This window comes from Hemiscyllium ocellatum, chromosome 3 (assembly GCF_020745735.1).
Source record: "Hemiscyllium ocellatum isolate sHemOce1 chromosome 3, sHemOce1.pat.X.cur, whole genome shotgun sequence".
Lineage (NCBI taxonomy): Eukaryota > Metazoa > Chordata > Chondrichthyes > Orectolobiformes > Hemiscylliidae > Hemiscyllium > Hemiscyllium ocellatum.
The window spans coordinates 4,765,946-4,782,129 of NC_083403.1; the positions used below are offsets into that span (position 1 = coordinate 4,765,946).

Consider the following 16,184-nt stretch of genomic DNA (forward strand, 5'->3'; position numbering starts at 1 on the left):
CAACACACTGTAGTACACCAGAACTGCGAAAAGAGGAAGAGGAACACCTATACAAGGTATTCGCCAAAAACGGATACCCACGCAACTTTATCACCAGATGCCTAAGAGATAGACCACGGAACGAGGACATGCCACAACCAAAAGGACTAGCCACACTACCATACGTCAGGAGCATCTCAGAACTAACAGCCAGACTACTGCGACCCTTAGAACTCATAACAGCACACAAGCCATCTTCCACACTCAGACAACAACTCACTAGAACAAAGGACCCAATAGCCAGCACGAGCCAAACTAACGTAGTTTACAAAATACCATGCACAAAACACTATAAAGGACAAACAGGAAGACAGCTAACAATCCGCATCCATGAACATCAGCTAGCCACAAAACGACACGACCAGCTATCCCTAGTAGCCATACACTCAGACAACCAGGAACATGAATTTGACTGGGAAAACACTACCATCATAGGACAAGCCAGACAGAGAACAGCCAGGGAATTCCTAGAGGCATGGCATTCATCCACAAACTCCATTAACAGACTCATAGACCTGGACCCCATATACAAACCACTACAGCTGAAACTGACACCCAGAAACGGCAAGAACATCCGTCAACAAGAACATCCATCAACAGACACATCGACCTGGACCCCACATACAAACTACTACAGCTGAAACTGACACCCGGAAGCGGCAAGATCAAACCAATATAAATACCGGAAGAAACATCAAAGCAGCGCTTCACAGGAGGCTCCAATAGCACTGATGATGTTCCCTAGCCAGGGAACGAAACGTTTGCAGCAAAAACTTCCAGCTCGGCGAACAGAACCACAACAACGGTCACCCGAGCTACAAATCTTCAACCAGACTTTAAATGTATTAAACCCCTCTCCAATATCAGGGACTGTATTAAACCCCTCTCCAATATCAGGGAATATATTAAACGCCTCTCCAATATCAGATATTGTATTAAACCCCTCTCCTATATCAGTGTCTGTATTAAACCCCTCTCCAATATCAGGGATTGTATTAAACCCCTCTCCAATATCAGGGACTGTATTAAACCCCTCTCCAATATCAGGGAATATATTAAACGCTTATTCAATATCAGGTATTGTATTAAACCACTCTCCTATATCAGCGACTGTATTAAACCCCTCTCCAATATCAGGGACTGTATTAAACCCCTCTCCAATATCAGGGAATATATTAAACGCTTATTCAATATCAGGTATTGTATTAAACCCCTCTCCAATATCAGCGACTGTATTAAACCCCTCTCCGATATCAGGGATTGTATTAAACCCCTCTCCAATATTAGGGAATATATTAAACCCCTCTCCAATATCAGATATTGTATTAAACCCCTCTCCTATATCAGGGTCTGTATTAAACCCAACTCCAATATCAGGGACTGTATTAAACCCCTCCCCAATATCAGTGACTGTATTAAACCCCTCGCCAATATCAGGGTCTGTATTAAAGCCCTCTCCAACATCAGGTATTTTATTAAACTCCTCTCCAATATCAGGGTCTGTATTAAACCCCTCTCCAATGTTGGTTGCTTGTATTAAACCCCTCTCCTATATCAGCGTCTGTATTAAACCCCTCTCCAATATCAGGGACTGTATTAAACCCCTCTCCGATATCAGGGACTGTATTAAACCCCTCTCCAATATCAGGGACTGTATTAAACCCCTCTCCAATATCAGGGACTGTATTAAACCCCTCTCCAACATCAGGTATTTTATTAAACTCCTCCAATATCAGGGACCGTAATAAACCCCTCCCCAATATCAGGGTCTATATTAAACCCCTCTCCAATATTAGGGATTGTATTAAACCCCTCTCCACTATCAGGGACTGTATTAAACCCCTCTCCAATATTAGGGATTGTATTAACCACAACTCCAATATCTGGGACTGTCAGACCAGGCTTCCTGGGATTGGGAACTGCACCATTGGAACGGGTTTGCCTGGATCAGGGATCAATAACTGCACCATCGGAACGGGGTTCCCAGGATCAGGGATAGGAATCTGCACCGTCAGAACGGGGTTCCCGAGATCGGGGTTAGGGAACCGCACCATCGGAACGGGATTCCCGGGATCGGGAATAGGAAACTGCACCATCGGAAAGGGGTTCCCGGGATCGGGGATTGGAAACTGCACCGTCGGAACGGGTTTCCCGGGATCAGGATTAGGAAACTGCAACATCGGAACGGGGTTCCCGGGATAGGGAATAGGAAACTGCACCATCAGAATGGGGTTCCCAGGATCGGGGATAGGAAACAGCACGATCAGAACGGGGTTCCTGGGATCGGGGATAGGGAACTGCAACATCGGAACGGGGTTCCCGGGATCAGGGATAGGAGATTGCACCGTCGCAACGAAGTTCCCGGGATCAGGGATCTGGAACTGCACCATCGGACCAGGGTTCCTGGGATAGAAGATCAGGAACTGCACCATCGGATCGTGTTCCCGCGATTGGGGATAGGGAACTGCAACATCAGAACGGGGGTCTCAGGATCTGGAATAGGGAACTGCACCATCGGAACGGGGTTCCTGGGATCGGGAATAGGAAACTGCACCATCGAAACGGGGTTCCCGTGATCGGGGAACGGGAACCGCACCATCGGAACGGGGTTCCCGGGATCAGGGATAGGGAACTGCACCATCGGAACAGGGTTCCCGGGATCGGGGATAGGGAACTGCACCATCAGAACAGGGTTCCCGGGATCAGGGAAAGAAACTGTACCATCGGAACGGGGTTCCTGGGGTCGGGGATCAGGAACTGCACCGTCGCAACGAGGTTCCCGGGATTAGGGGTCGGGAACTGCACCATCGGAAAGAGGTTCCCGCGATCGAAGATCAGGAACTGCACCATCAGAACGGGGTTCCCGCGATCTGGGATCGGGAACTGTAGCATCGGAACGGGGCACCCGGGATCGGGGATAGGAAACTGCACCATCGGAATGTGGTTTCCGGGATCGGGGATAGGAAACTGCACCATCGGAATGTGGTTCCCACGATCGGGGATAGGGAATTGCACCATCAGACCGGGGTTCCCCGGATCGGGGATAGGGAACTGCACCATCAGAACAAGATTCCCATAATCGGGGATCGGAAACGGCATCATCGGAACGGGGGTCCCGGGATCGGGGATCAGGAACGGCACCATCGGAACGGGGTTCCCGGGATCGGGAATAGGGAACTGCACTATCGGAACGGGGTTCCCGGGATCGGGAACTGCATCATCGGAACAGGGTTCCCGGGATCGGGATAGGGAACTGCACCATCGGAACGTGGTGCCCGGGATCGGGGATAGGGAACTGCACTATCGGAATGGGGTTTCTGGGGTTGGGAATTGGGAATTGAACCATCGGACGGGGTTCCTGGGATCGGGAACGGCATCATCGGAACAGGGTTCCCGGGATCGGGGATAGGGAACTGCACCATCGGAACGTGGTGCCCGGGATCGGGGATAGGGAACTGCGCCATTGGAATGGGGTTCCCGTGATCGGGAATAGGGAACTGCATCATTGGAATAGGGTTCCCGGGAGCGGGGATAGGGAACTGCACTATCGGAATGGTGTTTCTGGGATTGGGAATTGGGAATTGAACCATCGGACGGGGTTCCTGGGATCGGAAATTGGGAACTGAACCATCGGACGGGGTTCCTGGGATCAGGGATAGAGAACTGCACCATCGGAATGGGGGTCCTGGGATCGTGGATCAGGAACTGCACCATCAGAACGGGGTTCCCGGGATCGGGGATAGGGAACTGCATCATTGGAATAGGGTTCCCGGGATCTTGGATCAGGAACTGCACCATCGGAACGGGGTTCCCGGGATCGGGGATAGGGAACTGCATCATTGGAACGGGGTTCCTGGGATCTGGGATAGGAAACTGCATCATTGGAATAGGGTTCTCGGGATCGGGGATAGGGAACTGCAACATTGGAACGGGGTTCCTGGGATCTGGGATAGGAAACTGCACCATCAGAACAGGGTTCCCGGGATCGTGGATCAGGAACTGCACCATCGGAATGGGGTTCCCGGGATCGGGGATAGGAAACTGCACTATTGGAACGCGTTCCCGCGATCGGGGTAGGGAACTGCACCATCGGACCGGGGTTCCCGGGATCGAGGATCAGGAACTGCACCATCGGAACCCGTTTCCGCGATTGGGAATAGGGAACTGCACCATCGGAACGAGGTTCCTGGGATCAGGAATAGGGAACTACATCATCGGAACGGGGTTCCCGTGATCGGGGATAGGAAACTGCACCATCGGACTTGTGCTTCCGGGATCGGGGATCAGGAACTGCACCATCGGAATGCGTTCCCGCGATCGGGGATAGGCAACTGCAGCATCGGAATGGGGTTCCCGCGATCTGTGATTGGGAAAGGCACCATCGGGATGGGGTTCCCGGGATCTGGGATCGGCAATGGCACCATCGGAACGGGGTTCCCGGGATCGGGGATAGGGAACAGCACCATCGGAATGGGGTTCCCAGGATCGGGGATAGGAAACTGTAGCATCAGACCTGTGCTCCCGGGATCGGGGATCAGGAACTGCACCATCGGACCGGAATTCCTGGGATCGGGGATAGGGAACTGTACCACAAGAACGGGGTTCCTGGGTTCGGGGATAGGGAACTGCACCATTGGACCAGGGTTCCCGAGATCAGGGATCAGGAACTGCACCATTGGACCAGGGTTCCTGAAATCAGGGATCAGGAACTGCACCATCGGACCGGGATTCCCGGGATTGGGGATCAGGAACTGCACCATCGGACCGGGTTCCCGCGATCAGGAGAGGGAACTGCATCATCGGAATGTGGTTCAAGTGATCGGGGATAGGGAACTGCACCATTGGACCAGAGTTCCCGGGATCAAGGATCAGGAACTGCACCATTGGACCAGGGTTCCTGAAATCAGGGATCAGGAACTGCACCATCGGACCGGGATTCCCGGGATTGGGGATCAGGAACTGCACCATCGGACCGGGTTCCCGCGATCAGGAGAGGGAACTGCATCATCGGAATGTGGTTCAAGTGATCGGGGATAGGGAACTGCACCATTGGACCAGAGTTCCCGGGATCAAGGATCAGGAACTGCACCATCAGAACGGGGATCCCACGATCGGGGATAGGGAACTGCATCATCAGAACGGTGTTCCCGGGATTGGGGATCAGGAACTGCACCTTCGGAATGGGGTTCCCGCGATCAGGGATAGGGAACTGCACCATCGCACCAGGTTTCCCGGGTCCTGCTGAGTTTCTCCAGGACTGGCTGTTTTTATATCGAGACTTCAGCATCCAGAGTATTGTGCTCATGTTTTAGCATTCATTTGTGGGATGTGGTGGTCGCTGGCTGACCTTCGGATGCTGCCTGAACTGCTGTGCTCTTCCAGCACCACCAATCCAGGATCAGCATTTATTCCCCATCCCTAGTCGCCCTTGAGGTGGTGATGATGAGCTGCCTTCTTGAATCACTGAGATGACTGGCCTCCAACAACTCCAACCAGCTCCTTATGTGCCAGGTATGACCCTAACCAGCAGAGAGTTTGCCCCCTGATACCCATGCTACTCTCTCCCCACCCCCACCCTCCCTGAGCTTATCTCTCCACCCTTCAGGCTCACTGCCTTTATTCCTGATGAAGGGCTCTTGTCCGAAACGTCGATTTTGTTGCTTGTTGGATGCTGCCTGAACTGCTGTGCTCTTCCAGCACCACTAATCCAGAACCCATTGATTCCAGTTTTGCCCGGGCTCCTTGATGTGAAGGGCTGTCCCTCTCCCCTCCCCTCTGGAATTCAGCTCCTTTAGTCCATGTTTGACCCAAGGCTGGGATGAGGTCAGGAGCTGGGTGACCCTGGGGGAACCCAAACTGGGTGTCACTGTTCCTGACCCCTTCCATCACTTTACTGAGGATCGAGGGGAGACTGATGGGGCAGTAATTGGCTGGGTTGGATTTGTCCTGCTTTTTATGTACAGGACATACCTGGGCAATGTTCCACATTGTCAGGTAGATGCCAGTGCTGTAACTGTACTGGAACAGCTTGACTCAGGGACCGGCAAGTTCTGGAGCACAAGGCTTCAGTCCCATTGCTGGAATGTTGTCAGGGCCCATTGCCTTTACAGTATCCTGTGTCTCCAACCGTTGCTTGACATCACGTGGAGTGAATTGAATTGGCTGAAGACTAGTCTCTGTGAGGCTGGGGACCACTGCAGGAGACTGAGATGGATCATCCACTCAGCACTTCTGGCTGAAGATTGCTGTGAATGTTTCAGCCTTAACCTTTGCTCTGATGTGCTGGGCTCCTCCACCATTGAGGAATGGGGATCTTTGTGGAGCCTCTTTCTCCAGTGAGCTGTTTAACTGTCCACCACCGTCATTCACAACTGGATGTGGCAGGACGGCAGAGCTACGATCTGTTCTGTTGGCTGTGGAATCCCTTAGTTCTGTCCATCACTTACTGCTGATGCTGGTTGACATCGAAGTAATCCTGTTCACCAGCTTGGTGCCTCATCTTCAGGTCTGCCTGGTACTGCTCCTGCGATGCCCTCCTGCACTTTCCATTGAATTTGACCTTCACTATCATGAAGTTTATGGCTTGTTTTCTGAAGTTTATTTCAATCATGGTGTTGTAAAACACTCCAGGTGTGGTGAGTATAAGCAGGTCGCTGAGGCTGATAGGCAGGAATTCTGGAATATCTGGAAGCAGTTTTATAAGTTTGACCATTGGATAAGGGCTTTCAAGATAGAGATCACACTTAAACCCTTGACAGAATAGGAACCTGGAGGAATTTAAACGTTCACTCCATCCATCTGTACGAATGTACACAGAGAACCAGAGACTATGACACAGCAAAGCAGGCAGGAGGTGGCTGGTCAGAAGGATAGCAGTCCCTAATGAGAATCGACAGCTAAGAATACTTGTCCATGGGCTAGAAACAAAAGTGCTGATGATGGAATTGATCTACAAAGCACTAGATGTTGGCATTATCACAGGGTCGGTTTAACAGAGGATATGAGCAGGGCTGCAGCAAAACAGGAAAACAAGGAAGACATTCAGTCTCATGACATCGATCTGCAAGAGCCAGGAAAGCAGCAGAAGGTTGGAGGAAATCAGTAGCTCCTCCGACAGGCAGGAAGGAAGGGGGCAAGTCACCCTGAGCAGGAATCTTCAGCAAACCCCTCCTCTGCCAATTACAGCTGTGTCAATCCCAGCCCCTTTGTAAAAGAGCACTTCTGGGGCTGGTGTGGTCACCATTTCCCTCAATCTTGATGCCACAGGCTGCTTTAGCCTGTAGCAGGTGACACTGTTTCTTCCAGTCTGATAGATTTCTCAGTTTGTATTTCAGTTTCTAGATGCTGTAATTCCAGCCTGTTCCTGCTGGTGGGGCTCTGGAGCCATTTCTCCACTGATCAGCCGTTCAGTGTGAAGACGACAGTGAACCAGACGGACTGTTAAACATCTCAAAGGGAGCAGGAACACACAAAGGCACTCAGATAGACCAAGGGGGTGGATTGGAACAGAGCACTCATTCAACATCACAAACCACCCAAAACATCAGCACCATTTCTCACCAAGTCACATAGGAACCATTAGGACAGTATGAATCAAGAAATTGGAACTGCATGGAGCAAAAGGGGAATACGGTAATTATGGAACACTGAAATCTACAATACAAACAGCCTCAACCTAATTAACACTCATACTGTCAGATAGTTATGCCAGATAGTTTTGTAGAGGAGTATATTGAGGACCCAACCAGTGTCGTGTTAGGTGTGACTTTTATACATTTTAATACCATTTATTTCAGAGTTGGGACTTTGAACTAGTGGCGTGTAGATGTTGGTCTGTGTGTGGTGGGAGTTTAACAATTAACTTGGCAGTTCATCCCAAGGAGCTAGAACCTTTTCTTAAAACTCAGGATGGAAAAGTGTGTTCCTGGGGCGAGGATAGGGCCCTGTTAACATTGTGAGCCTGTTCCAATGGGAATAAACATTGAAAAGCATTGTTTTTGGTTTAGAAGAATCTGAAATTGATTTCTTTGAGCTGAATGGAAATTGGAAATATCTTGGCTGCGGTTTACACTTGAAATTCAATCTCAGAAACAGGGTTTCCTCAGGAAAAGAGTTAGCTCAGAGCAGTGAGGAAATAGATTACCTGAATGTAAGGAGCTGATTAGAATCCTGGAAAGGTTGTTTGAAGTTGAAGAAGTCTAACCTTAGTTAGTGAATGAGGAAATTCAAGGAAAATGCTACCAAACTCTAAAGACTGGGAATTGAAAGAAACCTATAGATGTGGATCGGAAGGGAATTCTTTCTGGTGTTTGAGGACTGTAAAGTGTTGGTGGAAAGGTCTTTTACAGGATACATTTCTGTTTTCTTATTAAAACCATATCTATAACATTGCCAGTTTGCACTTCAGTAAGAGATCACCTTGTTAAAACCAAACAAAACAAATGATGATCTGTCAAGGCCAGATTTCAGGCTGGGATGTGTCTTGGTTATTAATAACAGCATCTGGGAAAGCCCTTCCAGGCAGAGGTTTATCTTCCCTCCAGTCTGGGCCAATGAAAAGGGACTAATTGAGAATCTTGCCTTTTAGGGAAGAGTGATGGCAATGTCACTGGACTAATCATTCAAACTCTCAGGCCTATAACATTCTCGGGACGTGGGTTTGAATCCCATCACGGTATGTGGTGACATTTGAATTCAATAAAACTCTAGCCTGGTAATGACCCACCTGCCCAATGCATTAAAAGGTCACATTGTTCAATACTGTCCATTAGGGGAAGGAAATCTGCCATCGTCATCTGGGCTGGGTCTACATGTGAGTTCAGCAATATGGTTGACTCTTAACTTCTTTCTGGGTTGTAGGAATGAGCAGTAAGTGCTAGCCTAGCCAGTGATGCTCATGAGTGAATTCAGAAAATAGGTCTTCGATGTAAACAGAAACTATAAAGCTATGGGGGAAAGTAGGTTACAGTGACCTGGGAAACTAGGTCAAAATATATGACAGGGGACAGGTATTAGTTTATGTTAAAATAATTAACACATCATTTGCAACAGAAAAAAACATTGTTTTGATGCATATAGTCTAGTAAGGAATATCCCTTGGGGGGATATGATGAGATGTATAAAACTATGAGAGGCATAGATAGATTGGACAGGAAGGAACGTTTCCCCTTGGAAGATGGATCAATGACGAGGAACACAGATTTAAAGCGTGGGGCAGAGGGTTTAGAAGGGATGTGGGAAAAAAAAATCATCCAGAGGGTGTAGAAATCTGAAACTCACTACCTATAAGAGTGGCAGAAACCCTCACAACATTTCAGATGTGTTTAGATCTGCACTTGTGATGTCAAGATATACAAGGCTATGGGGCATGCAATGGAATTAGATTAGTTAGACCAACACACAGTCATTTTCTGTGCTATAGATCTCTATGACTTTGTGGCGATCAAAAGAAATCAAGGATTAAACTAGGTGAAAGAAAAAGTCTTATAAAGTTGCCAATAAAAATGGTAAGCCTGAGGATTGGGAGCTATTTATAATTATGCTCAGGAAGACCAAGAAACAGATTGAGAAATGGAAATAGAGAGCAAAATAGCAAGAAACATAAAATTCAACTATAAAAGCTTTTGCAGGTATTTAAATAACAAAAGATTTGTAAGAAAAAAGTCCATCACAAGTAAAGAATTTATAAGATGGTATAAGGAAATGGCAGAGAAATTAAACACATAGTTTGTACCTGTCCTCAGGGAGGAACATCATAAAACTCTCCCAAAATAACAGTGAATCTATTGTGAACTAATTTAAATTGTTATTGATAGTAATAAAAAAAGGTAACACCAGAGAAATTAATGGATCTAAAAGTGGACAAATCCCCTAAAAGTGAAGATCCAAGGTCCAGAAAGAGATGGATGTAGAGAAAGGAGATAAGGTGGAGGTTATCTTCCAAACTCCGACAGACTCTTGGATGGTTCCTGCAGATTGAGAGATAGAAAATGTAATCCCACTATTTAAGAAAGGGTGGAAAAAGAAGATGAGAAATTACAGTCCTGATAGCCCAACATCAATTGTAGGGATAATGCTGGAATCTAGAATAAAGTATGCAACAACGTGATGCTGAGAAAATAATGGTAGGATTGATGAGAGTCAACACAGATTTATGAAAGGGAAATCACACTTTACAAATCAGTTGGAGGTTTTCCAGGTTGTAACTAGATAAATGTGGATGTGATATATTTAGATTTTTAGAAAGCGTTTAACAAGGTACAGCACAAGAGGTTGGTAAACAAAATTAATTGAGATTTGGCGAAATATGCTGGTATGGAATGAGAATTGGTTAATGAGCAGAAAACAGATTTAGAATAAATGCGTTGTTTTCAGATTGGGAGGCTGTGACTATTAGGGTAGCTCAGAGATCAGTGCTTGGGCCCAGCTATTTACAATCGATACCAATGATTCAAATGTTGAGTGACATGTACTATTTTTAAGTTTGCACATAACACAAAACTAGGTGGAAATGTGAGCTGGAGGAGGATGCAAAGGTGTTTCAAGGGACTTAGAGAGGTTATTATGAAGGTGTAGAGGTCCTGTATCTTTAAGAGAGTTGAAAAGCCTGCCTGACACAGCACAATGTGAACAAGTTAATATTTGGTCAAAACAGATAGCAGTAGCTGGGTTGCCATGAGACAAAAACAAATTCAACTTTGGCCAATCAGTTTAAATTATGCCCTAAAATACCAAACTCCAATCAAGTTTGAATTTAGCATTTTGATAATATTCAGACCAATGAAAGGATCCAATGTTTTGGGGTATAAAACTAGGCATTTTTGAACAGTTGAGAAAAAACGCATAGAGGCTACTAGCTCAAGAGCTCTCTGAGAGGCACTTGTCTGGGGAAGGAGTTTGTGCAGCAGAACATCAAAATCGACCTGGAGAGAATCTACAGAGGAAAATTCACAAAGGAGATTTGGCAAAGCTGGCTGCGTTTGAAACGTGATTATATTTCCATAAATCATATTTTTTTTTAATCGGATTGTATTGTAGAGTGCGAGGTAAAAGGTAGGTTTAAGAGAAAGGAGTTGTAAATAGATGTTGGTTTTAATATCCTTTGTTGGACTTAAAGAATAAAGTTGTTAATTTTTACTTTAAGTAGTGACCTGAGATAGCTCTTTGCCTCTCAAATTTTAACAGGTTACAGCGCAGGGTGAATCTTTTCTGTGTCGCTGGATTAAATTTGCAGAGGAGTTTACCCCATGTCGTAACAGTTTGAGAGCTTTCATCTGCGATTTGAAAGGATTTGAATTGATTTGGGATCCAAAAAAGCCCAGCAGATTTAAACACTTGCAGGTTTCTGTCTTAGATGTTTACATAAAATGTAAGTGAGACAATTTGTTTAATTTCGGTGACTTGTGGTTGATTAAATTAAAAGTGAGAGAAATGGCTCTTAAAATTGCTGAAGAGGTTCTGGGATTTGAAGGTCATTCTCAAATTTGCCAAGAAAGTTTCGAAGGAAAGAAAAGGCCGTACTTTTAGAATTAGCAAAACAAGTTAGATTTAGCAAGGACAAAAGTAAAGCTGAACTTGTAGGGAATTACTCAAACGCTGAGGTTTAGATTAGATTACTTACAGTGTGGAAACAGGCCCTTCGGCCCAACAAGTCCACACCGACCCGCCGAAGCGTAACCCACCCATACCCCTACATATACCCCTTACCTAACACTATGGGCAATTTATCCTGGCCAATTCACCTGACCCGCAGATCTTTGGGCTGTGGGAGGAAACCGGGGCACCCGGAGGAAACCCACGCAGACACGGGGAGAACGTGCAAACTCCACACAGTCAGTCGCCTGTGAGGCAGCAGTGCTAACCACTGTGCCACCTCTGGGACACCCGCACCAACCAACCCAACCACCCCGTGGCTGAACACTTTAATTCCCCCTCCCACTCCGCCAAAGACATGCAGGTCCCTTGGACTCCTCCATCGCCAGGTCATAACAACACGGCGCCTGGAGGAAGAAAGCCTCATCTTCCACCTAGGAACCCTCCAACCACAAGGGATGAATGCAGATTTCTCTAGCTTCCTCATTTCCCCTCCCCCCACCTTATCTCAGTCCCAACCCTCGGACTCAGCACCGCCGCCTTGACCTGCAATCTTCTTCCTGACCTCTCCGCCCCACCCCCTCTCCGGTCTATCACCCTCACCTTAACCTCCTTCCACCTATAGTATTCCCATCGCCCCTCCCCCAAGTCCCTACTCCCTACCTTTTATCTTAGCCTGCTTGGCACACCCTCCTCATTCCTGAAGAAGGGCTTATGCCCGAAACGTCGATTCTCCTGCTCCTTGGATGCTGCCTGACCTGCTGTGCTTTTCCAGCAACACATTTTTAACCAACATCTTCACAAACCTTCTCTGCACCCTCTCCAAAGCATCCACATCCTTTTGATAATGTGGCGTCCAGAACTGTACACAGTATTCTAAATGCGGCCGAACCAATGCCTTATACAATGTTAACATGATCTGCCAGCTCTTATACTCAATACCCAGTCCAGTGAAGGCAAACATACCATATGCCTTCTTGACCACTACCCATCTGTGCAGCAACCTTCAGGGGACAATGGACCTGCACTCCCAGATCTCTCTGCTCATCAACCTTTCCCAAGGCTCTTCCGTTCATTGTATAATTCGCTCTAGAGTTAGAATTGCCTAAATGCATCAGGCAGTCACTTTGATAGATGGGTGTGTGCTTTGATAGATAGGACCTTTGAGGCTCTAAGAGAGATTATTCTGCTGGAGGAGTTTAAAAACTCACTTCCAGAGATGGTAAGAATTCACGCGGAGGAACAGAATATTCAGGAAGTGAGAAGGGCAGCAGAGTTAGCAGATGAGTACCCGTTTGGTGCATAAGACAAGCTTCCGGCCAGAAGTTTGTCCAGTGAAGGATAGAGGTTGGGAGAAGAGGTGATTCTATATTAGGAAACCAAGAGCAGAGAACACTGGTCAGAATTTACCACAGGATAAAAAAAGAAGCCCAAGAGGGTAGAAAGGAGGTGAAAAGCCTCTGATGTTTCCACTTTGGTAAGGTGGGACATGTAAAATCACAGTACAGATTGTTAAAGAAAGCCATTGTGGGAAAAAATGTGGTAAAAGAAGCTAAGCCAGTGGCATTTAGTGAAGGTAGTAAAGGAGACCTCCAGAAGAGCCGAGCTGCAGGAGAGTGCACAGCCTCGGCAGGGGCTAGGTATGGAGTTAGTACCAGATCTTCATCAAGAATTTGCCTTTGTGGGTAAAGTTTACTCAGAAAAACAAGGGGAAGAAGGACAAGAAGTTATAATTTTGAGACACAGGATCTAACCAGTCGCTGATAGTAAGGGATGAGCGAATTTGCACTCTTTCTGATCTGTTATCAGAGAGCGTGGTAATTTATGGGATAGATGGACAGAAATTTAACGTAATATAAGATCAGATTGGAGTGCCAATTCAAGACTGGGGAAATTACAGTGGGAGTGATTGACAGAGTGTCAGTTTTGGGAATTCTTAGGAATGATTTGGCAGGACCCAAGCTAGGGGTGACACCTCTTGTTGTGGAGAAGCCCAAGGAAGACCAAGAAACTGAGGAGTTAAAACAGAAATATCTTGGTATTTTCCCAGACTGTGTGGTAACCAGATTCCACTATCATGAATCATGCACAAAGCGAAAACTAAAGAGAACGATGAAGGAGTTGAGGTTCAGTTAGCGGATATCTGTTTGATGTAATGATACGGGAAAAACCTGAACAGGCAGAGGGTCAGACAGAAGTGTCTAGTCCTGAAAGGCTAAGGGACTTGCAACAGAAAGACAAGACAATAAAGGATATATATGTGGATATGTACTCTGAAAAGGAGGCAGAGAATATTCTGGAGGGTTATTATTTGAAAGATAGAATCCTGGGACAGAAACGGAGACCAGGGCAGGCTAGTGCAGAGGAGAAATGGGCTAAAGTTCACCAGAGTGTGTTGCTGGGAGCACACAGACAGGAGGGGTTATGGATAGCACATGAACTACCTGTAGGAGGTCACCTGGGGCTATGAAAGACTCAGGCTAAGGTACAAAAACATTTTTATTGGGCTGGAGTGCACAAGGATGTGGTTACCTTTGCCGTACGTGTCATACATGCCAAATGGTAGGTCGGACACAGGGCGGTCATAAAAACCAGCACCTATATTGCCAGTTCCTGCTTTGGAAGACCCTTTCACACGGGTTATAATTGATTGTGTAGGTACCCCTCCCGAGAACTAAAAGTGGGAACCAACACTTGTCAATCATAATGGATGTGTCTCCCAGATTTCTGGAGTATCAAGGTAAAAAGGGTGGTCGAGCTTTCTTCACACAGTATGGGGTACCCAGAGAGATTCAGTCAGACCAGGGGTCAAATCTTACTGCTAGGCTGTTTAAGGAGGTTATGGATAGCCTAGGAATATAGCACTTTAAATCCAGTGCGTATCATCCTGAATCCCAGGGAGTTTTAGAAAGGTGACATCAGACCTTGAAGACCATGTTGAGAGTGTACTGTCAGGATTACCCGAATGACTGGGAAAAAGATACACCATTTATATCGCTTTCCATGAAAGGTGCCCCAAACAAATCTACTCTGTTCACTCCCTTAGAGTTAATATTAGGGCATGAAATGAGAGGCCCTTTGAAATTAATTAAAGAAAAATTGACAAGACCAAAGTCGGAGATCTCACACTTAGATTATGGATCGGAGGTGAGGGAAAGATTATAGCGAATAGATGAATTAGTGAAACAGCACCGAACGAGGGCACAGTGTAGAGACAAGGAGGTGGCAGATAAAAGCTCTGGGACCCGGACATTTTCCCAAGGAGATGAGGTGTTAGTATTGTTACCGGTGATAGGAGATCCCTTCAAAGGCAGGTTTAGTGGTTCCTATAAAATTGAGAAATATTTGAATCAGGTGAATATCTAGTAAAGGTGCCAGATAGAAATAATGGTATGGGTATGTCGTGTGAACGTGTTGAAACGGTATTACACTGGAGAGAAAGAACTGGAGAAGCAGGTGTTAGTTACTGCCCCGCAGCGTGAGGAATCAAATCCAGGTGATGTGGATTTTGATGTGACACAAAATAGATTAAAAAATGAAGAAGTCCTTGAGGAGTGGGATAGGTTAGTGAGCCATCTGCCTCAGGAATGTAGAAGGCAGCTGTAAGATTTGTTACTGCAGTATAAGAACATCTGTAAGAATCAGATAGCGAGGAAGGATGCTTTTGTACATGAAGTAGATGTAGGGAATGCTGCTCCAATAAAACAACACCCCTATCAGCTCAATCCTTTCAAAGCCAGCCGGATCCGGATGGAGGTGGAGGCCATGCCCAACGAGAACATCATTGAACCAAGCCTGAGCGAGTGGAGTTTGCCGATTGTCTTAGTTCCCAAACCGAACAGGACACAACAATTCTGCATGGATTATCAGAAAGCTGTTACAAAATCGGACTCATATCCAATTTCGAGATTGGAGGATGTATTGAGAAAGCCAGTTACATCACCAAGTTGGACTCAGTGCATGGTTACTGGCAGGTACCTCGATCAGAGACAGTGCAAGAACTTTCTGTGTGTCTAACCCCAAATGGGCTATATCAGTTTAAAGTGATGCCCTTTGGAATGAAGACTGCACCCACCACATTCCAAAGCCTCATGAACAGAGTTGTGGCTGGGTTAACAAACTGTGCAGTCTATCTGGATGATGTCGTGATCTTTAGTAAGTCCTGGAAAGATCACATGGTCCAGTTGGCAGAGCTCTTTAAACAACCACAAGGAGCAAGACTGGTGACAAACTTAAACAAAACTTAATTTGTGAAAGCAGAGGTGACGTTCTTGGGACATAACCTCGGTTATGGAAGGTTGACCCCACGGAACGCAAAGACAAAGGCCATCGAGGAATTTCCACGACCAACCTCAAAGAAAGAGGTGATTTGATTCTTGGGACTCAGCGGATTCTACTGGAACTTTGTTCCAAACGTCAGCGTTGTCATGGCACCGTTAACCAATTTGCTGAAGAACAACACAAAGTTTCGGTGGACAGCACCATGCCAGGAGCATTCAACCATTTGAAAGCAATATTCACCACCAAACTAGTTTTGGCTACACCAAACTTCT

The 16,184-nt window shown here is 46.5% G+C and overlaps 1 protein-coding gene across 1 annotated transcript in view; it reads right to left on the reverse strand.

Moving 5' to 3' along the window:
* LOC132832876 (dynein axonemal heavy chain 6-like) overlaps positions 1 to 16,184 on the reverse strand; it is a 670,564-nt gene that overhangs the window by 266,714 nt on the left and 387,666 nt on the right. The window contains exons 49-54 of the mRNA XM_060851082.1: positions 6,486 to 6,723; positions 4,971 to 5,300; positions 4,336 to 4,728; positions 3,383 to 4,120; positions 2,761 to 3,292; positions 1,938 to 2,462 (exon numbers count right to left, since the gene is read on the reverse strand). Of these exons, the coding sequence (XP_060707065.1) occupies positions 1,938 to 2,462; positions 2,761 to 3,292; positions 3,383 to 4,120; positions 4,336 to 4,728; positions 4,971 to 5,300; positions 6,486 to 6,723 (2,756 nt within the window). The remainder of the gene's footprint in view (positions 1 to 1,937; positions 2,463 to 2,760; positions 3,293 to 3,382; positions 4,121 to 4,335; positions 4,729 to 4,970; positions 5,301 to 6,485; positions 6,724 to 16,184) is intronic.